We start from the raw sequence: 26915 nt of genomic DNA on the forward strand, positions 1-26915 counted from the left end.
ATAGCTGGACTAACAGTAGATTTCTAAAGTTACTATGGTATTAGAAAGATTCACTTTAGATTTTTAAATTTCTAATGATGGCACAATATAAAATGAATAGATCTTGATTTTCTTGCTATGTAATAACCAGTGACCAACTGATGGTAATGTGGAACATTTTCTGCTAGTTATTCATTGACTTTAAAAAAAAAAAAAGGCACTTTTTCCAGAGACTGGGCAGGAGATAAGATGTCAAGAAGTAATAAGTAGCAAAATGAAAGAGGAAAATGCAATGGAACCAAAAAGAGAAAACATTAAAGTGATGTGCTTTTTTTTTTTCCCTGTGTATGCAGATGGACAGGAAAATTATAGCAGTAATTGCAGACTTCTTTTCACCAAAGACAGGCTGGCCTTGGGGAATTAGACTATGAGAGAAAATGTCCAATGAAAGTGCATTCTCATCCAGGCCCCACCTGACTTGCTGGATATGGGTTTGGCCAAGGTCATTTACCCTTTCTGTGCCTGAGTTACCTTAAATGTTAAAAGAGATGGTTTGCTTCTTCCAGCTACTGGAAAGATGAATGAGATAAAGCTTCAGGAGGCACCCAAGACTGGTCAGAAAAGGTGTTACAGGAATTTCAAGTAGTACTATTATTATTGAACTGTGTATCCTGTTGTAATGAGTCATCTTGCTGCAAAGATGCATAAGCAATTTCAAGTGTGGCAGAGGACCAGAGACAAACAGAAGAGGCAAGTACTCGGAGGTGGCGTTCGGGGAGATCTCAGTTGCATCGCATTCTGCCCTTCGCTTGTTTAAAGAATAAAAAGGGGGGGGGCGCCTGGGTGGCTCAGTGGGTTAAAGCCTCTACCTTCCGCTCAGGTCATGATCCCAGCGCCCTGGGATAGAGCCCTGCATCGGGTTCTCTGTCAGCAGGGAGCCTGCTTCCCCCCCCTCTCTCTGCCTGCCTCTCTGCCTACTTGTGGTCTCTGTCAAATGAATAAAATCTTAAAAAAAAAAAAAAAGAATAAAAAGGGGGTGGAGGACAGGGGAAACAAGACTTTTAAATTAAGTACAGCACTGTGGCTATACAAACAGACTTTTTAAATACTAGAGCTAGTTTGAATTCAGGCTTTGTCACTACCGTGACCTTGGCAAGTTATTGTTTCTTTAAACTTCCATTTTTTGCATCTGTAAAATGGGGATTAATTATAGAATCCATAGGGTTGTTGTGGGTATTTTAAAATGTGCACCGTCGGGAAGACTCTATAAAGTTGGGCTATCATTGTAATTTATAGGAGATAGGGGACAGTAGAAATTCAGATTGATGATAAGCGAAACTTTAAAGAAAAAAATAATAGAAAAAGTCAAGGTTTTATTTTATAAAACATCATATGATGTAAGGGGCCTAAGAAGAGGCAAACTTGTTTTGTCAAGTCTGAGTCTACTCCTATTTCATGGGCTCACGGTAACTAGTCAAACCTTTGATATCTGGCACACAAAACACAAACAGGAAAAGCCTTCCGTGTGCTTTCATAAAACAGTTTTCTATTTTAAAGCGATATATATTTTTTTGAAAAACGTCTGATACCCAATAGCTCTAATAAAACAAAGCCCAGCGGCTGGGTTGCTGTTGTTCTAAAGAGAGAGCAATCTGGGGCGCAGGGATTACGCTCCCGGTGACTCCCGCTCCAGGCTGGGAAGCCTTCGGGCAAAGCCCTGGGGGCAGGACGCGTTTTTTTTTTTTTTTTTTCCTCAATCGATCCCGGAACCTTCGTTGGGCGGGGTAGGGGCAGCGCGGGAGGGGCGCGAGGGAGGGGTCTGGCTCGCCCATCCCCCGAGCGCGCGGCGGGGCGGCTGGCGGGCGGCCGCGGAGGATGCGGAGGGGCGGCGACGCGGGCCCGACCCAGCCGGCGCGGCGGGGCTGGCGGGGCTGGCGGGGCTGGCGGGGCGGGCGCCGCCCGAGGGGGTAGGGCGCGCGCGGGGGCGCGCCGGGCCGGGGAGGCGCGCTCCGGCCGCGCTCGCTCCGCGCTCCCCGCGCTCCCTCCGCTCGTCGCTCGCTCGCTCCCTCCTCCCTTTGCAGCCGCGGCGGCAGGCAGGAGAAGGCGGCGGCGGCGGCTGGGGATCAGACATGGCGGCGGATCTGAACCTGGAGTGGATCTGCTCCCTACCCCGCTCCTGGACTTACGGGATCACCAGGGGCGGCCGAGTCTTCTTCATCAAGTAAAGAGGGGCGCGGCGCGGGGGGCCCGGGAGGTGCAGGAGGCCGGCGGGAGGCGAGGAGGGTGCCGGGTGCGCGCTGCTCCAGCCCCTCCGGCTCCCCCGGCGCCCCCTCTCACGCCCGGTGTCTGCCCCTTTTCTCATCCCTGCAGCGAGGAGGCGAAGAGCACCACCTGGCTGCACCCCGTCACCGGAGAGGCCGTGGTTACCGGGCACCGGCGGCAGAGCGCAGGTAACGCTGAGCGCGGCCGGGCCCGAGCGGAGTTGGGCGCCGCCGGGAGGAGGCGGCAGCGCCCCGGCAGCCCGCCGCCCCGCGACCTGCCCCCGGCCGCCGTCCCCGGGAGGCGGCGCGGTGGGGCGGAGGCCGGCAGGGGCGGCCGCAGGTACAGGGGCCGCGGGGGCCCCGCCGCCGGACTTCTCTGGAGTCTGAACGCTGCTCTCTCCTTCGCCTTTCATCGCCACTTGGAGACGGAGCCCTCTTCCCGGGCCCTCTCCCCCTTCCCTACCTGGACCCCCACCCCCTACGCCCCCAGGGAGGTCGACCCCCCTCTCCCGGGAATTCGAGACCCCGAGTGCTTCCTCCCCCAGCCGCTCCTCAGTCCTTCCGCCAGCACCCCCGCGCCTCATCTCACCCTCTCTCAACCTTTAGGAAGTCCTTGCCCACTCCCCTCCGTGCAGCCCGGGACTCTGGCCCTCGTCCGCCGGGATCAGGGTGTCCACATCGCCTCCCTGTTCCCCGGACAGCTGCTTGCAGTCGTGCGGCTTCCTCCTCCCCTTAGGTGGGACTTGTGGGGAGGTGACTGAGGAGGAGGAAGAGAGGAGTTCGGGGGTGCTGCGAATCTGTGTGTGACAGTAGCGCTCTCCCTCCTGCCACCGGAGCCGCCGCCGGAGCCCGAGGACGTTACTTGCAGCTGCCGCTGCCGGCTGGCGAGACTCTCGGTCCCCGGCAGCAGCCCGGAGGTTGCACAGACCGCCCCGAGGCGGTGGGGGTGCGAGGGGGTGCCTCGCAGTTGGGCCCTCATCGGAGGGGGTCGGCGGGGAGACACATCTCCCCGGAGCCTGGGCCAGCTTGTTGCCATGCCGAGCAGGAGCTAAGCTGCAGAAAGGTGGACTGGAGCCTCGCGGCTGGTCTGGCTTTCTTTGGGCGCTCTTTGTTTACATTCGTGAAACTTGTTTGTCTTTGAAATGTAACATGTGTTCTCTCACTGGCCGGTCTCTGGGTCTCGTCCTGGGAGAGGCTCGAGAACTGTTCGGGTCGGAGGGGAGGCTGGCTTCAGCGGTCCTTCAGGCTGCCCTCTGGGATACTTTCTCTCCAACTCTGAGATTCTGGGACTCTCTTAGAGGGGCCAGGATATGGAACAAGCCTGCCTTCTCTATTAAATTCTGGAGTTCAGTGAAGTGACTAATTTCCAAATTTGCAAAAAGGTGGAGGAGGAAAGGGAAAGCAAGCACGGTGAGGTTACATTTTTAAGACATTTCTGACTAATACACTGTCATATTTCTTAACTCCCCACTGCAGTCTCTGACTTCAATATGCACCTTTCAGTGTTTAGCATATATATTTCGACTCTCATGGCCTTTTTGCCTTATGGATAATAAACTTACTTTGCAAAGGACAATATGGTATTTAAATTATTTAGCCTAATCATCTTGTGGAAATATTTCATGCTTATTTTGGTTATGTGTAATATGAATTTGTATCCTGTTGACCCCCACAGATTTGAGAACATTCACACTACAGAGAAATTTTATCCTTTTTTTGATTTCACATTAATTTTTAAGACATGATTATCGTTTGTTTGTTTTTTTTTTCTCCTGTTTTGGTTTGCTTTTGACTTTGTGGTTTTATACACACATCACTGGTTTTCATTTCAGATATTGTGTTTAAATCGAAGCCATTTGTCATTTGCAATGTATAGCACATACAATGACCATCATTCACCTGTAACTTCACACATTTAAGCCAAATCTGTAGAAACATACATGTATAGAGTATGTGATGTCAGAACTCTTTTCCCCTAATTAAGTACTTAGGAAGTTCTTTCTCATCAGTGATACTTCCTGGATGGATTCATTTATGTAGCTGAAAGGTATGGTCTTCAATAAACACAGTTATACCTAAGAAGAAGCAGGTTTTGCCTTTAATGCGGGGTTTGGTGGGGTTTTTGTTTGTTTGTTTGTTTGTTTTGGTGGTGTTTTTTTTGGCCAGCCATCATGAGTATCTTACCTAGGATTAGAAGGGTTCCCTTGCTTTTTTGGGATGCCAGAGAGTAGTAGTTTCTTTTCACTGATCATTAAAGTATGTAATAATGTAAGATAATCTCTAATATTGTTCATTTTTTTTGGTGGCTTTTAATTTGAATCTCCACTTTTCCAAAAATGATATTTTGTTCACTATGAGCTTTGTTACCAGTTCAACATTTTTTTTTAGAAATTTACTTAATAAATGGAAATAGCTGATGATGAAAATGAATAAGTAAAATGGATTGAAACTTATTTTACTATCCCACTGAAGTAATACTAACTGTAAAATGTATGTTTTTTAGATTTGCCTACTGGCTGGGAAGAAGCATATACTTTTGAAGGTGCAAGATACTATATAAAGTGAGTTTTTTAATTATGATTTTTTCCTTGCTAATTTGAATGTTGTAATTGATCTTCAGTTGAATCATCGTATCTCTAGATATGCTCATAATTTTTTAAGGTCTATCAAATAATACTGACTTTATATAGTGTTGTAATTTTGAGAGGAGAGATGACACTCATAGTTTTCTTACGTTATTTGCTTGGACATACATGCATTTGGAAATTAGATCGTTGATGGTCACATTTACATGTTTGGTCCTACGTGATAGGGTATTACAGTATTTTGTCTTCAGCATGTTACCATACGTTTTTTTCTTTTAAAGTGAATTCTGTTCATGTATATTTTAACCACAGCTGTTAATAAGAAGCAAAAGTGATGTGAAGCTAGGTTATAGTTGGATGAACAATGACAGAGCTGAAAGTAAAAACCAGTAAATAAATACTAATTATTTCACAAACATCTGTTGGAGCATTGTGATTTGCCTTAGTTTATTTAAATATATCTAAGTCTTTAAAATACAGATGTTTTCTGGTTGGTTGTGATTGAATAAAAGGCTTTCACTAGAGCTTACAAAGGAGAGATGACCAGTCAGTCCTGACTTTTAATTCTAAAGAACATTGAATTAATTTCTGTTCCAGGTTCACTTGGTGGTACTTGGAGACAAATACAATGCTTCAGGTCAACAGTATGCAGGAAAATTTTTTACCTCCCAAGGGGAAAATGAAAACGGTTTTATCTTCATTTTAAATTAGAAACTATTAACTTAAGAGCTTGTTTTAAAATTTTTTATTTAATTTTAAGGAACTGAAGCTTGAAAAGAATGCTTAAGTAAAAGATTTGGTTGAGATTTCCATAGTTTATTAATAGTAACAGATACCTAGCTAAAGCCACCTTTATTTCATTGGGCCCAATAAAGTATTTTACTAAGTGATATTTTTAAGATCACACCATAATTCCATTAAATTATAATTACTTGTATGGTTTTAAAATTTTTCAGAATGATATTTATGTAACATGTCAAGGGCTATTTATAGGTGTTAGGAATGATTGCATTTGGATATAGCAAGAAGGCAGAAGTAATATCCAGGCATGGAGGAGTTCATGATGTGGTTCTTCTCTGGATAATTTTCAGTTACATCTTTAATTTGGAGATTGTGCTATACATTATTAAATGGCCTAAAAAATAAAGGCGTAAGTAAAGTGCAGCGTCATCAGGTATTTTCCTAGTGGCTATTTTCATTCTGTATTAAAGTGAATTTGTATTGCCAGGAAAAGGGCATTTTTTTGGAGGTAGTCTTGATATTTCTGAAGAAAGTTTTTTTTGATAGAGTTCATTTATTTTTATCCAATAGTTTTACTGTACATTAAGCCTAGTTAATCTTAGAAGAATAGGAGTAACACTGTAATTCTCAGCAATATTTTAATTCCTGTGAATGTATACATTCTTAGATGAACGTTTATTCAGTAGTACAAAATGTTATTCTGTATGGGCTGAAAATTTTTTATTTCAGAACTGAGCCTTTGGAAAACCTGAATTTTGTTCTACTAGCCATTTTGATTAGATTTTTCTTTTATGTTGACTTAAACAAATTAGAATCTTCTTTGAGTGTCATGCCCAAGTAAGTTTCTCAGGAAAATGAGGACAATATTACAAAAGCTATAATAATTTTACTTCAATTCTAATGACGGTTTTAAATTACTGGGTTTTAATTGTGATATTAATAGTCAGCCAATAATTGTGTCTGAAAGTAGTAATAATTTATATTATGAAAGTAAAATTTGTTGTAAAATTGAGTATGATAGAAAAATATATCACTCATTAAACTTCTTGCAGTAAAACGATTATTGACAAATACATGATTTGCTGAATGGGAGGTGCTGCTTTTTTTTCTTTTTGGATGTATCAGACTGATTTCTTTTAAGGTTAGTTAAATCACTAATGTGGGCCGTAATTTCCTAGAAATTTTTTGCTTACTTGTATATGAGCAATTAGGGATGGTTTTTCATTCTCATATGATAGGGGCACTACTTTTGTCTTAAACTTTGCAGTTTACCAAGAGCTTTTGCATATATTGCCATGTCTGAATCTCATTTTAAACGTGAAAGTAGTCAGAAGAATTACTATTTCCATTGTCACACCACATAATAAAACAACGGAAACATGCCTTTGGAACTTATAGGCTGCAAAGACAGCAAGATGAGAAACAGCAGGAACATGAACTATATTTACAATGTTCAGAGAAGAAAGGATAGGAGTCTGAAGTAGGCAAGTGATTAATGTTGGTGGATGTATTTCTCATTGTTGGTTCTTTCTTAGATGAAGAAAGGAGGTTATTGACCAAATTATAAGAAAGGATGTGATATAGTGAACAGGGTAGGTTTTGTTCTCATGGGAGGAGAGAAGATAGATCGATAAAAGACATGTGGACCCTCCTGCTCTTCCTAATCTGGTGTTCCTGGGAGATTCCCTTAGCAAGAAGAAAGACCTAAAGAACTTGAGTTTCTACTTTTGTGCCCAAAGGTCCATATAACTCTCAGATTATTTCTCTTCTGAACAAATGGTGGTGGTGGTTCAAAATGGCACACTGCCAAAAACAATTTACTTTTGTATAATACTTTGGTATTGATCATTGTATCTCTGGAGGTGGTAAGATGAAAGAGGATTGAAGTGGGGGTAAGTCGTAGCAGTTGGCTGTGTCTTGACCTTCTTAAAGACCTTGGAGCTCAGTCTTCATGCCTTTGAATTAGGCTGGCTGGAAATGGCAACTTCTGAATTCCATCTCATTTTTAAATTTCTCTGGATTTTATAGTATTTTGGGAATTTGTAGTAGTCTACAAAATGATGAACTCAAGGGTCAAGAAGACATGATACGGGAAATATGGAAAGCTGCTTAGCTTTCCTGTGGTGCCAACTATTTTAAACTTTGTATAGATAACCACAGATGAATATGAAGTGTGTAGTACCAGAGCTGTGTGTGCTTTCTTTCTGTTGCTGCATTTTGTGCTTTGTAACATATCTTCCCTGGAGAGCTGCGTGGGAACAGTTAATAGTGCTCTTGTCAACACAGGACCTGATCAGAGTTAGAGTTGTATAGATTTGAATTGGATAATCAGTTTATAGAATTTTTGAAATTGGTTCCTTAATAAAAGTTTACAGTTAGATAAAAGAATACATAATACAGAGAATATATTTTACTTTAAATGCATTTGTCCAAAACGTGTTAATATTTGAAAATTATTTATCATAAAGATAAATAATTTTTTCTGACAGGAGTATTTTTTCTGTATACTTTTTTTTTTTTTAAGATTTTATTTATTCATTTGACAGAGAAAGAGAAAGAGAACAAGCACAAGCAGGGGGAGTGGCAGGTAGGGGAGAAGCAGCCTCCCTGCTGAGCAAGGAGCCTGATGTGTGGGTCCATCCCAGGACTCTGGGATCATGACCTGAGCCGAAGGCAGCTGCTTAACCGACTGAGCCACCCAGGCACCCTTTTTTTCTGTATACCTTAAGCTAGCCAGCTTAGAAATTATAGTGTCTGTATAAAAACACATATATACAATATGTTAATTCATATTAACATATTCATAATAATTCATATTACTTATCTTTAGGAAGAATGCAGAAAATTATCGGTGGGTTTTATAATTTATGAAGTGTAGCTTTAAATATCCAAATAACTTAGCTTATGAAGTACAGAGATTAGTCTTAATATATTTGAAAGTTACAAAGCTTTCTGCTTACTCCTTGAAAATACTGTTTAATGACTCTGTAATGACAGGTCATGGTAGCTTAAAATGGATGTGTCATTGACTATCCCTTTGTGCTTCAAAGCTTTAAGATGGTTAACTTAAAGTACCAAGCAAATCTTAAAACAATGCTCTCTGAGCAATGAGAAACTTTGTTCTGATTATTTAAAGGTCATTGTCTTATGCGGCAGAATTGGGAATCAAAAAGTCTTCGTAGGGTAATAAAAGTAGTGTGTAGATTTTGTGAGGTTATATTTTCATATTGCTTTTTTTCTTGACTTAAAATTTTAAATTCTGAAAATTGAACTTTTTCTTAGATATGCAAGTAGAACAGTGTTTGATTTTTGACTAATGAAGTTTCTTTTCAGTATCTGCGATAGCCAGATCTAATGTGTGCTTGGAATTTCAAACCAACCCGCAGCGAGGGGAATTCTGGCTTGACTTAGCCATTTAAGGTTGCAAGTGAGGAAAAAAATGTTGTTTCTTCATAATCACATTTTGAACTATGAGCAGAGATAGAGAATGTAACATAACTGCCGCCAAGAATCTTAGAATGTATTACTATATATTTGATATTTAAAATTGGTGGGTACATTAATACCATAATATTATAATTGGGGATAGCCGTATAGTGCTTAGAACAATTCATGGATGTTATATTTCTTTTTTAATGCACTATGAACTATGGTTTCAACCTTCAAGGAGTCTGTAATATAGGAAAAAACAGGCACTGTGTTAAAAGAGGGAGGTGGTGGGCTGCCTGGGTGGCTCAGTTGGTTAAGCAGCTGCCTTCGGCTCAGGTCATGATCCTGGAGTCCCAGGTGTGTCTTCCTCTGCCCCTCCTCCCTCTCAGGCTCTCTGTCTCTCTCATTCTTTCTCTTTCTCAGATAAATAAATAAAATCTTTTAAAAATTTTTTAAAAAAAGAGGAAGATGGTGGGGGAAACATGAACTTAGTCCTAGGTCCTAGGTATTCAAAAAGGGTTTTGAGAACCCTTTTTGTATTTCTTAAATGTTTTTCCCCTTAATGTGGTAGACCGTTTTAGTTTTTTTTAATTCTCAAAGCTCTGGTATGTATTTAGGAAGGGGCAAAATGAGCAGTAGAAAAATAAAGAAGTTGGTTAGAAGAGTGAGAGTTGGAGGCCCTGGAGATGTAAACATCCCTGTAGAGCCACCTTTATCCAGGAGAAATAAAGGGTTTCTTAGCATTTGTTGATGAGTGCACCTCTCCCATGACCTTTTTACTTTTCTGTAGCAGCTAGGTGTAAGTTGGGGTTAAATGTGTAAAGTTACATGTATACATATGTATATGTAAATTGGAGTTAATGGAGTAAAAAATAAAAGATCCTAGTTGTCTGTCAGATGGTGTCACAAGAAAGCCTGGGAGGAAGAGTCAAATGAAGCCAGGCAGTCCAGGAAAGGCTTAAAGGAAGACGTGGGAGTTGAGCTAGATTTAAGTGTATAGACGGAGTTCCGATGGGTTGATATAAATGGCTGGTAGGATAAATTGGTGAGGGTGGGAAGGTGTATAATATGTGTGATTACTAGTGAGAACTACGTGTTGGTAAGTGATGTCAACACAGAAAATACTGGGATGCTGTTTGGAGCTGTATTGTGTCTGGCCTTGGAATGTCAGGCTGAGATTTTTATTTTCTAGCTTGCTGTTGCAGATTTTTTTTGGTATAGCATTATCGTGTAAAGTGAAGGTTTTAATATAGGCAGGATGGATTAGAAAGGGGCAAACCTGGAATCCAGGAGACCAGTGCTAGATCTGTTGCTATAATAATCTGAGAGTTGGTTGTACCAAGTTGGTAGTAGCAGGAATGGAAAGGAAGGCCATTGATCAATGATATTAAAGAGGAGTTGACAGGCTTTAGGAGTCTTGCTGAGCTAGGAGGTTGACAGAAAAAGAGGTCAAAAACCACTCAAAGCCTTTGTGTCTGAGAGGCTGCAAGATTGATTGGTTCCCTTGACCAGAATAGGGGAGTAGGTGGGGGGGGGAGGGGAGAACTCTGGGTGGAAGTGTTGATCATGAGCTAGTCTCTGAGCTGGTTGAGAGGACATAGCATTTTAGGTGGCTAAAATTGGCCTTTCCAAAGGACTCCCCCAACAATAGCTTCGGTTTCTCCTTCACAAACAAGAAACACAACCCACTCTTCCTAGAAAATCCTATTTCAGTTACCTAGTTGACTAGACTATGCATGTTGTATAGATGTACAGAAATGTTGTATTGGTCCCATTATGCATTTAGCAAGTACTTAGAGGGTATTTTGTGTGTGCCAGGTGCTGTAGGCTTTGTGAAGGACAGACATGAACCTTGCTTTTAAGAAGCATACCGTTATTTTGTGGGAGAGACCATAATAAAATAATCACCAAGTACATAGTTGTAGACCATAATAAACTCTGTGAAGTATGCAGCACACTTTAACCAGATACAATGAGCAGACTTGGCACAACACGAGGGTTACTAGAAAAGGACTTTCTCACAAACGTGAGGAATAAGTCTGCTTCTGAAAGTTCAGTGGCGGAATTCCCAGAGTGGATCAGAACAAAGTAGTACAAAATCATCCGAAAAATGAAGAATAAGTAGCATCTGGGGCTTGCAACTGGACCATAACCTGAGTGAAAGTTCTGCTGTATCTGAAGACTTGGGGTGGGATTGGTGTGGTTTGGAAATTGAGTAAAAGGAGAAAAACTGCAGGAGGAAGTTACCCTCCACTAAATAATAGAGAATAAAGCTTCACCAGCTGGTTTTGATGATTATTTCAGTCCCAGTGGCAGGGTCTTCCCATCAGTTGTTCACAGATATATTCTTTCTTCTGATTGTCCCCACACGTTTTGAACTCCTAAGTGTGCTTTAGTGATTGAGATCTATCACTAAACAAAATAGACCAGAAAACTGTCCTTCTGTGGAATGGGACAGGGGTGAGGGACAGAATATCAAAGTAAGCCTTAGTAAATAAGTACTTTTTATAGTATGTATGAATATGCAAATGCTGTAAGAAAATAACGGAACAGGGTACAGTGTATCAGGAGAGGAATGATGGAGAATGAGTGTGGGAAGAAAGTTGAAATCATTGAAGTTAACGGGTTGTTTGGGGATGTCTCCAGTTACTTAGGGAAGTAGGATGCCCCTGCAGGTCTGAGCAGAGGAGGCCCATGATCCAGCTTCACCCTTTGAAAGGGTCATTCTGACTACTGTGCTATGAGGAAATTTTGGAGAGCTAACGGAGCCTTTCCAGAGCAAATTCTGGTTCCTGTCAGATTCTCTCCTTATATTTTTTGTTCTTAGCATTTAACAAGATGATGATTAAATATTGAATTGTATAATTACCATGTTTCTTTTAAGCTGCCAGTGATTATCAGTTACCATTGATTTAGTAGCAGCTTTCCAGGGGGAAAAGAGAGCGCCACGACCATATCAAATAAACCTCTCCATCCTTATTTCAGAAACAGTATATTTAAAAAGTACATGTTAGAATCAAGGCAGTGCTTGTTTAATACCTGTATGCTCATACTCTGTATGGTAAGTAAGCTTCATGAAAAGCAGTCTTGTTCACTGCTGTATTTTTAGTCTTGTGGCCTAAGCCCTCTCATAGTAGTTCCTCAATAAATATTTGTTGATTGAACTTTGGTGATGACAGTCAGTTTAATTCTGTGCTGTTCGTAAACCTTAAAATTTGCCTCCTTGTGAAATTTAGATATTCTCTCCATGCGACATTTATCCCAACATGAATTAGTAAATCATCTGTGCGTTTGGTTTTTGTGATTCTTGGTGAGACAGAAAGGATCTGCTTAGAGGCCTGATTGTAAAACTGATCGATGACAAAGCCAAGATAATGCAGGGACCTGAGATGCCTCTCAGAAGGCAGCTGAAATCTAGATTTTGCCCCGGCCTGGCATTCCAATTTAGAAACTTTCACAGTTCAGGCTGATGTGGCTTCTAGGGAGCAGGGAAGATCTTGAGGTCTATACTGTTCTCCTAGTATGGGTAAAGTGAATGTAGAGCAAATCTTTAATATACAAACATCAGCAGATCCTAGAAACCTGAGAGACCTACAGAGCAGTCTTTAGGAGGTACAGATGATGGAAGTTTTAGAGCCAGTTGGAGAACTCCTTGGTCACTTAGGAGTAGCCTCTCAGCTATTTGGGAATTATTCTCCAGGTGACCAGTAACTTCAGAAGCACTCAACTCTTTGAAGTCATAATAATCTTTATGTTTCCCACGTTTGGCACGTAATAGACAATTAGATGTTTGAAATGAAGACCTATTACAGATTGTAAAAAAAAAAAAGCAAGTCTTTATCCAAATTTGGACATCTCAGGGCATTTTTCCACTTTTCACTTGTCATCTGGTCAGGATTCTTATTGTTGCAAATGTCAGTGACCCAAAGCCAATAGTATAAGGAAAAGCAAGCTATTTTCCACATTAACTCCAGAAGTGACACAAATGAATTCTTTAAAGCTCTTACCTTTTTTCACTTTAGAAAGCTTCTTTCCACTTAACTAGAAAAATTATGCCTCAGGCCCAAATTATAGCCTTTCAGTTTTTTTTAACCCAAAAGGTAAGGTTTCTTATCCATTACCAAATTTAAAAAAAAAAAAAAAAATCTTGGACAGGACTTTGACCACCTTAGATCACATGCCCATTTGCTGGAGCAAAGACTGGCTCAATTACTGAAGACCAGAGCTTCAGTAATTTTCTGTCCTTGGCTGCAGGCAAAATTACTGTTGGCAAGCCTCTCAGAAACCATGTGATTAGAGAGAAAGGTCCAATTCACCATAGGAAACCAGGGTGTGAAAGACGATAAGATCAGAGGTCTGCTCCTTCTCCCTTATAAATAGTGCAACATTTGCAGAGCCAGGAAGGCAGTGAGCCTGAGCATCTGCAGAATTCCAAGAAGTGAGAGTGTCAGTGATCAGGGAAGCTTTAGGCTGTACCTTGCTGAGGGAATAATTGAAAAGGTAAGCAGGATGGGTCAGGCCTAGACCTGGGAGAATGGAGTGCAAGTGTTGAATTCTGAAGAAGAAACAGTAAAAAACCAAGCTTACTGGCTGTCGTGAGCAAAGGGGAAAATCACCCAGTCCTGTTGTGCCTACAGAATTCCTAGATTTGGAGTTATTGGGAAAGGATGTGACCTTTTTAAAAGGTTCAGTACCTTAACATTTTGCCAAGTTTCACTGTAGAAGATTTGTACACATTTATGTTCTCTTCTGCAGTATATGAGAGTGTATGGAAGTGCCCCCATTTCTCCCTCACCTGCAGTTAACACACTTGATTGGACAGATGACATTTAAAGGTAGCTGACAGAGAATCTACACGGATTGTTGTTAGTGATGCAGATGGTTTAGAACAGGGATTAGTTTTCCAGTTATCTTTTGCTATATAACCAACTATCCCAAATCTTAGTAGCTTAAAACAGTAATGCTTTATAGTTTCTCCCCTTCCTTTGGGTTGACTGGGCTCAGCTATACCATTCTTCTGTTCTTGGTGGTATAACAGGTCATACATGCAGACACATTCAGCTGGAATTAGGTTGTGGCTGGAATATCCAGTGTCTCTCTCTTCCTGGCCTCTCATCACTTACTGGTTTATCTAGAATTTCTTTATAACATGGGTATTATAACATGGCTGACTTATTTTATTTTATTTTTTTAAGATTTTTATTTATTTGACAGAGACAGAGAGAGGGAACACAAGCAGGGGAAGTGGGAAAGGGAGAAGCAGTTTTCCTGCTGAGCAGGGAGCCCGATGCGGGGCTCGATCCTAGGATCCTGGGATCATGACCTGAGGCAAAGGCAGACGCTTAACAACTGAGCCACCTAGGCACCCCTATTTTATTTTATTTTATTTTATTTTATTTGAGAGAGAGAGAGAGAGAATGAGAACATGTGAGTGTGTGCACCAGCTGGGGGGAGGGACAGAGAGAGAGTGAGCATGCTCAGCATGGAACCTGTTATGAGATCATGACCTGAGGCAGAATCAAGAGTTGGACCCTTAACCTCCTAACCACCCAGGTGCTTCATGGCAGCTGGCTTCTAAAGGGGAACATTTCAAGAGGACAAGCCCTCGTGCACAAGCACTTACAAACCTTTGCGTACATCATGCTTGCTCATGTCCTGTTGGTCAAAGCAAGTCACGAACCAAGACCAAAATCAAAAGTGTGAGAGGACTAGACAAGCCTGTGATTACAGTAGGTGTGGTCATTGCAGATCATTGACGTAATAGATTACCAGAGATGGAAGTAGAACTAGGATTACAGCTCTTAATTGATGAGCAATGGCACTTTGAAGCACTGTATTCGGAACTTGGAGACCAACTCCTGGATCAGTAGGAAAGCCTATTGCATAAGCTAGTCATATTTGTAAGTGCTTAGCTGAGGAGGTGGGTATACTGGTTGTATTTACCATCTTTTAACGTCTGTGAATTTATATCATGAAGCTATAAACCTACAAAATGAAAGCAATTCATGAGCTTTTGTGTAAGGCCGAATCATTTAAAGACATTTGAGTACTTGAGTAAATTGAGTCTTAAGCTTTTATTCATCCTGGTTTCATATTGGCAATTAATACAGTTGGTATAGTATAAGATTCAATGATAGGTAGACAGACAGATGCCTCACCTGTGTATGTGTTTGCATGTGGGTTTGTGTTGGGGGGAGATTTTAAGTGCTTGTCTGAGTTGTCAGCTTGACCTCTTCAGACTAATTATCAGGGGCAGTATTTCCAAGTAAGCACTGTAGCACTCTGCATTCTAAGGGAGACTTAAAGGAAAATGTTATTCCTCTGATACGGTGTGCAGAGTCTCCTTTTATACTTTTCCCTTCCACCCTGTAGTGTACTTCCTTTTCTTTGCATTCACGTGTGCATATGTAGGCAAAATTGAGATTGTACTTAAAAATGAGATTATACTATATGTATTTTCTATTTAATAAATATCTCAAGTCTTTTCATATTAGTAGGTATTAAGTCAGCACTGTTCTTTCAGTAGCTACAAAATATGCTTTGGTTATTTGGCCATACCCCTATTTTTGGATACTTAGGTTTTTAATTTTTTTTTCTCAATTTCTACAAGTGTGTAGTGAACATACTCATATATAAACTTTGTGGTTATTGCAGCTATTTTTAGAAGATGTTTGTTAAGTGGGGAATAGCTGGATTAGGCCATGTGTGTATTTTAGCTTTTGATAAATACTGTAAAATCCTGCTGTATATCATAAATAGGGTCTAAATATTGAAATTATTAAAATGCATGCTTCAAAATTAATGAAAAACCACTGTTTTTCACTAAGTCCATGGAGTCACACAAAAAATAGGAAAGTGATAAAATGTGGACACATTGTGCCAAACTGACTGCATAATGCATCAGAAAGCCCCAAGTACAAGTATGTCCCATTCCTGAATGCCTTTGGGAATTGGGAGTTGGGCCATCTACTGGGGCCATCTGATAGTCACATCCAAATGAATGGTTTTACTAGTCGTGGTTTACAGTTAGTCCAGCTCTCCTCCAAAAAAGTTTTTATCATTTTCTCCTCACACCAGGCAGTGTATGGGATTATTCTCTCTCTTATTCGTGTCAGGATTTGGTATTACCAGACTTAACGTTTCGGCTAATCTAATGGACAAAATGGTATCTTGCTGGAATTTGTATGTTCTTGGTTTTGACTTTGCTTGGCATCTTTTCCTTGATTTGTTGACAGTTTGAATGTCTTTTGTAAATTGCCTCTTCTGTGTATTTTTTCTTTTTTTCTGTTCTGTCATATGTTTATTTGTATTTTTGATGTCTGAGCCAGTTAGCTTAGTAGAGATCTCCAAAATATTTTGGTCATGTACTCTACAGGTGAAAAGTTTTTGATTATACACCCTATTGTATATTTATAAATTATACATGTATTGCTGTCAGTTCATGTCTTACACATTAGTAAAGCTTATTTTTCTTATGATTTAAAAATTAATGTACATAGGGGTGCTAAATATTGTTTCCCACAACCCAGTGGAAGTCTCATGTGTATCCACCTAGAAAACCACGAGTTCAGAGCACGGTATGAGTTAGGCCCTTTATCAGCCAGTTAGATTTGCCAAGAGGAATGTGCTTCTTTCTGTGACCACCGTGGATATAACTTGTAGGTCTATGGGCTCTTAATACTCCATAGAAGTAGAAAGTAGCCATGGACCAGACCTTGGCTCTATTACTTCTCTTAGCCATATTTGAGAAAATTTCTTAATCCTGTTTTGTACCAGTTCCTTCTTACCTTACCTGTTACATAGGCCTATGATGTTATGAGGTAATTTATGTAAACAAACTTTGAAAAACTGTAAAACTTGGGATAGGTACAAAATACATGGATGTTTATTTTTTAAATTTTAGTTCACATGGACATTTGTGTAAGTTCATAACATTGGGTAAATAGAGGATACATTTCAGTGTTATTTATGCTGGGAAGCAGCTTAAGATGCATGACCTACTAATAGTGGTTCAGAAACATCGTTTTAAGTGTTCATCCCGGGTAAATTTTAAACCCCTTGAAGGTAGGAACTTCACCAACACTTCCTAATATGTGTAATAAAAAGTGTTAGGGATGGTATAGTGTACATTTAAAATATACATTTTTGGTTTGTTAAAATGTTGTGTTCTACTTAAGAAAGCCCTGTGATTTAGGAATTAGAAATCAGTTTATTTGTGAAGTGCCTGGTGGCACAAAGGAAGACTTTCTTTAAAAAGTAAAGTAGCTATTGTCCAGGGCTACAGACACAAAAAAGCAGGACCTAGCTTGAATATATTCTCCAGGGTAATGAAGAATTTAAGACACTGTAACATTAGGGACTCTCACATAGGCAAGCAGAAATGAATTAAAAGGAGAGAATGGTAAAGGCAGTATATAATATAGTATGCCCAGGAGTGACTGTGAAAAGGCAATTTTGAATATAGATGTTGCTGTTTTTTAAAAATATTTTTTATGAATTTTTTTGAAGAAATGAATTTAATTGTAGAATAAATTATCTGTAGAAAAGCATGGGTGAAGGATATAGAAGTAAAAGAACTAAAACCCTTGTCATTAATAAAAAGGAATTTAAAAAAATTGGGATCACGGGGCGCCTGGGTGGCTCAGTGGGTTGGGGCCGCTGCCTTCGGCTCAGGTCATGATCCCGGTGTCCTGGGATCGAGCCCCGCATCGGGCGCTCTGCTCAGCAGGGAGCCTGCTTCCTCCCTCTCTCTCTGCCTGCCTCTCTGCCTACTTGTGATCTGTCTGTCAAATAAATAAATAAAATCTTTAAAAAAAAAATTGGGATCACACCTGTGTAAATGTTAGGTTTGAAATATTTAAAATGTATTAATACTCAGGCTCTGCAAAGGTGCTGGAAAACAGGTGCTCTCAGGCACGCACTGCTGGCTGGCACAGGCCAAGCCCATGGCCAGGAGTGGCTGGAGTAGGCTGGGACTAAGAACTGTGGGCGGGGAGCCAAGCGAGGTCACATTCTTTCTGAACACTTTCCTCTCCCTCCCTCTTGCTTGATTCTCAGAACAACCCCACAGGGTAGAAAGCAGGACAGGCCTGGTCCAGTTCAAGTCACTAAACCTTTTATGCTTACCCAGGTGAATTGGGGGGAGGGGGAACAGGTAGAATGTGTACTTATTATATCTATTTTCGAAAACTTAGTACTTAAAATTTTGGAGGAGGTAAGAGAGAGTAGGCAGACAAGAAATTAAATCCTTACTGAACTTGGAAGAATAGGTAAGTTTCTCAGAAACTATTCACACTGAGAAGTTTCTGTATTTCAGAAAAGAATGATAAAAGGACAAGGAAATCAACTACTTACTTCTTTCTTTCACAGAGGACTCCCAGGTCATTTTGAACATTTACCTAATAATCCTGATTTTTACAGTATCAAGTCAGCCCTGCTATTCTAATATGAATGATTATCAGTTCGGCTGCTGTTCCTTTCTCAGTGGAGCTGCAAAAGAAACTCTAAATTGAAAATAAGGAGAAATATTGGTAGGAGAAGTAAAATCCTTTGATGGGGTTCTAAATCCTTTTTGTATATAACAGTTCTTGCCTGGTCTACTTTTAAAGCTTCGTTGCAGAAAACCCTGAAATTAAAATATTTCACAATTTTTGGCTTCAATTCCTCAAAAACGTGGAAAGAGATGTAATAGATTATCTCAGTTGAATAGTTATGTTTAATTATTCTTATGTATCAGTTATTGCTATATAACAAACCATCTAAAAATTTAGTGGCTTAAAACAATAACTGTATGTTATATTATTTTTGCACATATCCCTCTGTTGGCTGAGCAATTCATCTTGCTACTGTTGGGTTTACTCTTTAGCTGTGGGTCAGGTAGGAAATTTTGCTGATTTGGGCTGGCCTAGGATGGTGGGAATGACTGGGCTGTCTTTTGTATGCTCTCTCATCCTCCAGTAGGCTTGCCCAGGCTTGCCTTTGTGGTAAAGGCAAGTTCCAGGTGAGCAAGCAGAATATGCCAGGTTTCCTGAGTCCTGGGCTCAGATTTGGGACAGTGTCACTTCCACTGCTTTCTTTTGGCCAAAGAAGGTCACAAAGTCAAGCTCAGATTCAAGGAGTAGAGTAACAGACTCCCGTATTTTTTTTTAAGATATTATTTATATTTTTGAGAGAGAGAGCAGCAGGGAGAGAGAGAGAATCTGAAGCAGACTCCGCACTGAGTGCAGAGCCTAACGTGGGGCTCAATCCCCAGATCCTGAGAGCATGACCTGAGTGGAAACCAAGAGTTGGATGCTTAATGAACTGAGCTACATGTGCCCCTGGATTCCCATCTTTTGAGGGGAGAATTGGAAACTCATATTACAAGGGTTGTGGATATGGGATGGGAGTGAGGGGGAGATGGGAGGTGGAGAATTGGAGCATTTTTGTAATTCATATAACACATGCCAAAAAAATTATTGAACCCAGCTGAAGTTTATGGTTTCTCAGTTTTAAATATGGGATTACACTTGATCATGGCCACACTACTGATCATGTACTCCTATAAGTATATAGAAAATTAAATGAATGCGTGTGAGATTCTCTTCTTTATTAAGTCTGTTAGTTCCTAACTCCTGTAGAGTTATTTATTTTTTTCTTTTGGTGATATGTTTAGTTGGTTTGGTAGTCTCATTGGGGCTGTCTGTTCAAGGTTCAAAATGGGTCCTAGTGCTTCTGTTGTGGGGCCTGGGGGTCGAGAAGATACATAGGTTTCAGTGTGTTTCTGAGAAATGGAAGACCTCCCCTATCCTGCCCAGAACTAAAACCCATTGACAAGACACTTGATGTCCTATTGCCATGTTTTATTTTCCTCATGGTACATAGCACTGGCTCCAGTTCTTGTTCATTTACTTTTTTGGTGGTTTGTCATCTCCCTGCTGGGATGTAAGCTTCATAAGAGCAGGGACCTCCTCTGACCTGTTCACTACTGAATTCTCAGACCTTAGAATAGTGCATTTATCTTCTCAGGAGATGCTCAGTAAATATTTGTTGAAAAGTTTTAATAAAAATTTTGTGATAAGAGTGTTACATGCTCAGTCTCTGGTACATTGTAGACACTCATTAAATATTTATGCAATCTTGAAGGAGGCTCATGGGCAGTGGGAGCTCAGAGAAAATGAACATTTGGAGCCACAACGTGTTTTTTTCATGAATGCAAAGAGAAGCAAATGAGCAGGAGAGTGTAGGGTATCAAAAATTTGTTGAAATGTACCATTGGACTTGAGGTGGGGAAAGAAAGAGGTGGAATAAGAATCTGATTGGTTGGAATAGAAATTCTCTCAATACCAGAGAATCCACAGAGGGCAAGTATGTTGGGAGGTTAGGGGTTTGTGTTGATGCAGTGTGATCACTGAAGTAGTGATTTCAAACTGTACTCTATCGGTATGGGACCGATAGAGAGTGAATGAATGGCTTAGTGGGTTGAAGGACCTCGAAGGGTAGAAATAAACAGCTGCTGTTGGAGATCGTGCATTATACAGCTCCTGTCCTCAGGGGAAAGTCTTTAACAGCCAGGATATTGGGGTAATGTTTTGAGAAAAGTTTGAGGCCATAGGAAAATTCACTAATTAGGGAGCACCACTTCCATAAGTAGTTTATTTTTATTTATTTTTGTATTTATCTTTGTATCACTGTAGATAGTTTAGTTTACAAAACAGGTGGTGTGCAGACCAGGTCAGGGACAGAAAGAACAAAGCTTTGTAGGGCTAATGCTGCGTCAGGGGATGGGTTGAGAAGGGAATGGGGATGGTATGAACCTGGGCATTAGGGGGCTTGATGGATTTAGTTTCAGTAGATCCTTAGACAAAACTGACCCTGGGACTAGTGGATAGAGGCTGTGATTCATTTGACCAAGGGTGATGGTCAGCCCAGGAATTTTGGGCCTCTGGCTCTGTGAAACGTAGATATATTTTGAACTCTTAGGAACTTACATACTGAACAGACATACTCATTTAACCGCTTCATCTTTTCACTGTAGGTTTTTCGGTATATCTCAAGTATCTTTTTAAATGAGGAATGACATTTTACAAATGTAAACTATTTAAAAATGTGAACTATTAATGATGTATGCGAATACTAAAGGACAGTGATTTAATTTATGTAGTACCATTTATCAAGTACTAAAATCCAAAGATGAGGATTTTCAAATTAGTATTGTCTGTGTTTTTGGTCATAAAGTTTTTTGTATTGGTATTAGCAGAAGTAGATGTTTTATTTTTTATTTTTTTTTATTTTTTATGTATTGACAGATAGAGATTACAAGTAGGCAGAGAGGCAGGCAGAGAGAGAGGAGGAAGCAGGCTCCCTGCTGAGCAGAGAGCCCGATATGGGGCTCGATCCCAGGACCCTGGGATCATGACCTGAGCCGAAGGCAGAGGCTTTAATTCACTGAGCCACCCAGGCGCCCCCAGAAGTAGATGTTTTAAATGTAAATATTTAATCTCTTCTTTTTGCTGCTAGTCACTTAGAGTTTTCAAATTGTGTGGTGAACCAGAAGAAAATTTCATAATCTTTAAACCACAAAGTTATCTAATAGACAACAGAGTTGGAATGACAATAGTGGAAGATTTTACAGGTTCAGTTTATTTTTTTATGACTGTGTAGTATTTCAGTATATGATTGTACTGCAATTTAACCATTTATGATTAGTGGACATTTGTTTCCTATTTTATGGCTGTTATATATTATTTTATGGCTCCTCATGTACATTTGCAAGAGTTTCTCTAGAATATATATCACTGAGATTGTAAGGGACGTGCATTTCAACTTTATTGAATGTATTTTCTGAAGTGGTTGGGCTATCAAGTTCCCTCCAGCAGTATGAGTTCTTGTTGCTTCATATCTTTGTCAGCACTTGATACTGTCTGGCGTTGACATTTTTGACCATCTGGTGGTTGTCAAATACTTTCTTATTGTGGCTCTTACCTTGGAATTCCCAGATTAGTAAAATTTAGCAACTTGTATTAGGTCCATTGTATATTTTTATTTCATCCTCTGATATGCCTGTTTATATATTGTCCGCTTTTCTTGGCATCTTTTTTCTTAGGACTTTTGGGATTTTTATGTTTGTCTATTAATGATAGATGGTAATCTTTTACAGACTGCTCTCCAAGTTTGTAACTTGCCTTCACTTTCTTTAAGGGCTCTTTTGATGAAGGTAATTCTTAAGTTTCGTGTAATTATTTATCGGTCTTCTGCAGGTTATGATAGAGATTTTTTCCCTCTTCCCAGCCCTTTTTGTCTTTGTCCGTTTTAGCCCTCATACTTCTTTGTGTTGCTGGCTGGTACTTCCAGGGTAGTGATAAATAGAAGCAACTGCAGCTATGATTTAGAAATGGGGCTTCTAACCTCATCGTTAAGAATGTTTAGGGCTGTCTGGGTGGCTCCATCCACCAAGCGTCTGACTCATGATTTCAGCTCAGATCATGATCTCAAGATTGTGAGATTGAGTCTGCTTGAGATTTTCTCCCTCTAGCCCTCTCCCACTTGTGTACATGTATGCAATCTCTTAAATAAGCCTTTTTAAAAAACAGAATATTTAATGAAAGTTTTGGGAAGGTTTCCCTTTCCGGTTAAGAAAATTCTCTGCTATTCCTTGTTTAATAAGAACGTTTATTATTGAGTGAGCATTGAATTCTTTGGAATATTTTTTCTGCATCCATTGAAATGACTTTTTAAATTTGCTAACTCAGTGAATTACTGTGAATTGTATTAATATATATTTTTTTAAGATTTTATTTATTTATTTGACAGATCACAAGTAGGCAGAGAGGCAGGTAGAGAGAGAAGGGAGGAAGCAGGCTCCCTGCTGAGCACAGAGCCCGATGTGGGGCTCAATCCCAGCACCCTGGGATCATGACCCGAGCAGAAGGCAGTGGCCTCAACCCACTGAGCCACCCAGGCGCCCCAATACATTTTTTTTAAAAGATTTTATTTATTTATTTGACAGATAGAGATCACAATTAGGCAGAGAGGCAGGCAGAGAGAGAGGCGGAAGCAGACTCCCTGTGGAGCAGAGAGCCTGATGCAGGGCTCGAGCCCAGGACCTTGGGATCATGACCTGAGCTGAAGGCAGAGGCTTTAACCCCTTGAGCCACCCAGGCGCCCCTGTATTAATACACTTTTTAATGGTAAACCAGCCTTATATTCTTGAAATAAACCCAACTTGGTTACGATATTCTTTCGGGTTTATACATTGCTCTGTTGGATGTGTCGGTATTTTGTTTAGGACATTGCCATTTGTGATAATAAGTGAAATTGCCTTATAATATCCTTCTCTTGTACTGTCGTTGTCTGCCTTTGATATCAAGGTTATTCTAGCCCCAGAAAGTGAATTGGAGGGTACTCCACTTTTTTATGTTCTGATTGCATGAGATCAGAATCAACTATTGAGAAAGGTGTTATCATTTTCTTTGGTGTTTTTATAATTTTTTTAAAGATTTTATTTATTTATTTGACAGACAGAGATCACAAGTAGGCAGCGAGGCAGGCGGGGTGGGGGGGAGGAGCAGGCTCGCTACCAAGCAGAGAGCCCAATGTGGGGCTTGATCCCAGGACCCTGGGATTGTGACCTGAGCCGAAGGCAGAGGCTTTAACCCACTGAGCCACCTAGGCGCCCCGTGTTTTTATAATTTTTGACTGTTGGGCTGACTTTTCATTTTCTCTGTGAAGTTCTGTCATTTTTTTTAAATTTGTGAAATTATGTTAACAGTTGTGGGCAAGTGTGGAATTGACATATTTTATTAAGTACAGAATGTGTCATCAGAATGCATTCAACATTTTATGATTAGAGGGGGACCTTGACCTCCATTTATACTCAGGGTCTTGCCTATTTTGTCTGATTTTAATACATCATGCCGGCCTTCTTTTATTTAGTACTTGCCTAATATAACTTTTTCTACTCTTTCACTATTAAAAAAAACTTTGTGTATCCATCTATCTTCTACATATCTCTTTTAAATAAAGCATATAGTAGATTTTTATCTAGTTAGAAAAATTTTTTTCATCCAGAAATTTAGTCAACTTCTATTTCTGTGTCTTCCTCTTTTATATTTTCTTCTTGCTTTTTTGTTTTTTTAAGAAGATAAGCTATATAATTTTTTCATTGTATAGACCTCAGATATTAGGTAGGAGTAGATCCTAAATTTCACCTTAGTAGTTGAGTTAGACATAATTTCAATATGTAACACAATTTCAGTAAGAAGTTGTTGTGGGGGGAGTTACTAGAGGGAATGCCTGACAAAAGGTCTTCATAATTTTGGAAGAAGTAATTCTAAGGAAGATTACTGACTGCTCTTTTTATGTAGTTGGCATAGTTAAATACACTGGTTAAATGCTTTTTGCTTTTTTGTTCATATTCATCGATGGAAGCATAATGTTAAAAACTAGAATCTCTTAATAATAGTTTGATAATTATATTGGCTTTCTGGTAACTTAAAATAAAATGTCATTTTTTAATCAAGACTTCAGCCAACACCGAGTACCATCTGTATTAAGGTCTATACCTTGTGAGTACAGAGAAATCACGGGCTTTGCCCTGAGGGGTTCAGATGCCCCAGCATAATCTACTGATGTTAAATTAATCCCAAATAAAAGTGAAAAACCTCTTTCTTGCTGTGTCAGTATTGAGCTAAACCTCTGGAGTCATAGAGGCATGGCTGAGGCATAGGGAGGAAAATGAAGCAAGGGATGAGAAACAGTAAGGAAGAATCAGAAAAGAAGGAAGGAATTCTACTAGGGTTGTGCAGGTCGAATAGTGTGGCACTGACCGTTTCCTTCGGTTGCCTGTCTTTAAGCAGATTATTTAAAGATGCATGTATGAACTCTTAGTCCTTATCCAAAGGCTCATTGTCATATACTAGGAAGACTTCACAAGCTCTGAGGTGTGTTTTTGTAATATCAGCTGTTTGACCTGGCAAGAAGGAAATTCAGACAATCCCAAACTTGTTTGAATCATGAGATTAAATAAAAATGCTTTTGGGGCACCTGGGTGGCTCAGTCTGTTAAACGTCTGACTTGTGATTTTGGCTCAGGTCATGATCTCAGGTTCGTGAGATGGTGCCCCTTGTGGGGCTCTGCACTGGGAGTGGAGCTGCTTAAGAGTCTCTCTCTCTGTCTCTCCCCCTCCTCACCCCTCCTCACCCCTCACCCTCCACCCCCCTGCCTCCCCACCCGACCCCTGCACCTCTGTCTAGTAAAAGAGCCCTTGCCGGCGATGGAAGAAAGCAAGTCTTTCCTATTAGGTCCCTAAACCTTGATTTTTCTTCAGGTTCTGTGTGTGTACTGCTCTGTTAGTCTTTAGCCAGACATCTTCCTGATCTGGAGTAGTTTGGGGACCTGTAGATTTTTTAATAATCTTTAGAATCACCTGCATCAGGACTTTAAATGTGACTTACTTAGAATCAAATGGAGTAAAGAAGATAACCATTTAAAGATGGGAATCATAATCTTCGGCATATAGTAGTATTAATCTTTATGTAGAATTTGTTTTACTCTGCACTCAAGATTGCACAGGCCTCCACTTGGGTGACAAAACTATGAGAGATAGAATTATTTCCTCGTAATCTTTTCAGTGGATCAAACACATGGGAAGGAATAGTGATTTCTGGCCTCTGTGGAACTGAGCATGGTAACACCTTACTGACCCAAATGTCCTAATAACCCCTGAAACGACTTGCATGGCTCTCTGGAAATAATTCATCTCTGATTGAAGATCTTGTTTATCTTCAGAGACACTCCTGAAAAGTGTGCACTCAGTGACTGGTCCCGTTCTCTGTCAGTTTATACAGGTAGACCCAGGTGTACGGAGAAGGTGACTTTTATCATTGTACATGTTATTTTTGTTTGCTTTCTGAGACAATTATTTGTCTTAGAAAGTAGTTTCCATTTTATAGTCTTGCTCTTTGAAGTTTCCTGTGTCAGTTCTTGTCTCACAAAGTGAGTATTGCAGGGGGCCTCCCTTGGAGTGCGATATTTAATTGGCAGAGGAATCAAAAAAGGTTAGATGGTTGTATTTCCTTGCCTCTTTTTTTCCCTTTAGGGAATAGAACCAGGCCAGTCATTACAACTTCTGTGAAACAGAAGAGGAGTAATTGGAAATTTTTGTAGAGCAGTGTAGAAAGTTGGTTTTTACTTTGGAAAGTTGGTTGTGTAGAGTTTCTCAGGTGTAGTGGTGAAACTATATATGACACTGAATTTTTATGTTTTAATTTTAGGGAGAAAGCACACAGAAATTCAGTATTCCATTTAGAGTAAATGTTTCTGGCATCCGGCATGATAATATTGCTTGCTGTTGGTCTCTTACTGTAATGACCAGCTTATTCTACTTGTTATTTCCAGGATTTTTCCTTTTCTTTTTTCTAGTTTTATTGACATATAATGGATGTATACCATGCCAAGACTTTTATTAAAGTACAGCTTCCCAGCACTGACTTTTTCATTGCAAAACCCCTTGCACTTAGTTGAAAATTACAAACAAAAGTTTGAAAATTTAAAATAAATATATTTTTTAACTGAATGAGAAAAGATGAAATTAACTGAGTTTTTTTTTTTTTTAAGATTTTATTCATTTATTTGACAGACAGAGATCACAGTAGGCAGAGAGGCAGGCAGAGAGAGAGGAGGAGAAGCAGGCTCCCCGCTGAGCAGAGAGCCCGATGCGGGGCTCGATCCCAGGACCCTGGGATCATGACCCGAGCTGAAGGCAGAGGCTTTAACCCATTGAGCCACCCAGGTGCCTCTTAACTGAGTTTTTTATGGTATGTAATCTGTCAGGCAGTGGGATGCAAAGATGAAATAGGCAAGATCTACAAACTGATTATTCTCAGAACTTCAAAATTAGTTTTGATAGTCATTAGTAATGTAATAATATTTAATACCTACT

General features: G+C 40.1%; 1 protein-coding gene across 7 annotated transcripts in view; it reads left to right on the forward strand.

Moving 5' to 3' along the window:
• The first annotated feature begins 1946 nt into the window (after nucleotides 1-1946).
• Nucleotides 1947-26915, forward strand: part of PLEKHA5 (pleckstrin homology domain containing A5) — a 236352-nt gene continuing 211383 nt past the window's right edge. For 3 of the 7 annotated variants that reach the window (XR_013967334.1, XM_080812525.1, XM_080812521.1), the window contains exons 1-3: nucleotides 2055-2200; nucleotides 2350-2429; nucleotides 4744-4801. Coding sequence is in view for 6 of the 7 variants with exons in the window: in XM_080812525.1 (XP_080668651.1) it covers nucleotides 2109-2200; nucleotides 2350-2429; nucleotides 4744-4801 (230 nt within the window). In the remaining variant the exon portion in view is untranslated. Of the gene's footprint in view, nucleotides 2201-2349; nucleotides 2430-4743; nucleotides 4802-5422; nucleotides 6614-26915 lie in introns of those variants that run through there. The other 4 variants (XM_080812520.1, XM_080812522.1, XM_080812524.1 and 1 more) reach the window with 3 other exon arrangements.

This window comes from Martes martes (assembly GCF_963455335.1).
Source record: "Martes martes genome assembly, chromosome: 8".
NCBI classification, from domain to species: domain Eukaryota; kingdom Metazoa; phylum Chordata; class Mammalia; order Carnivora; family Mustelidae; genus Martes; species Martes martes.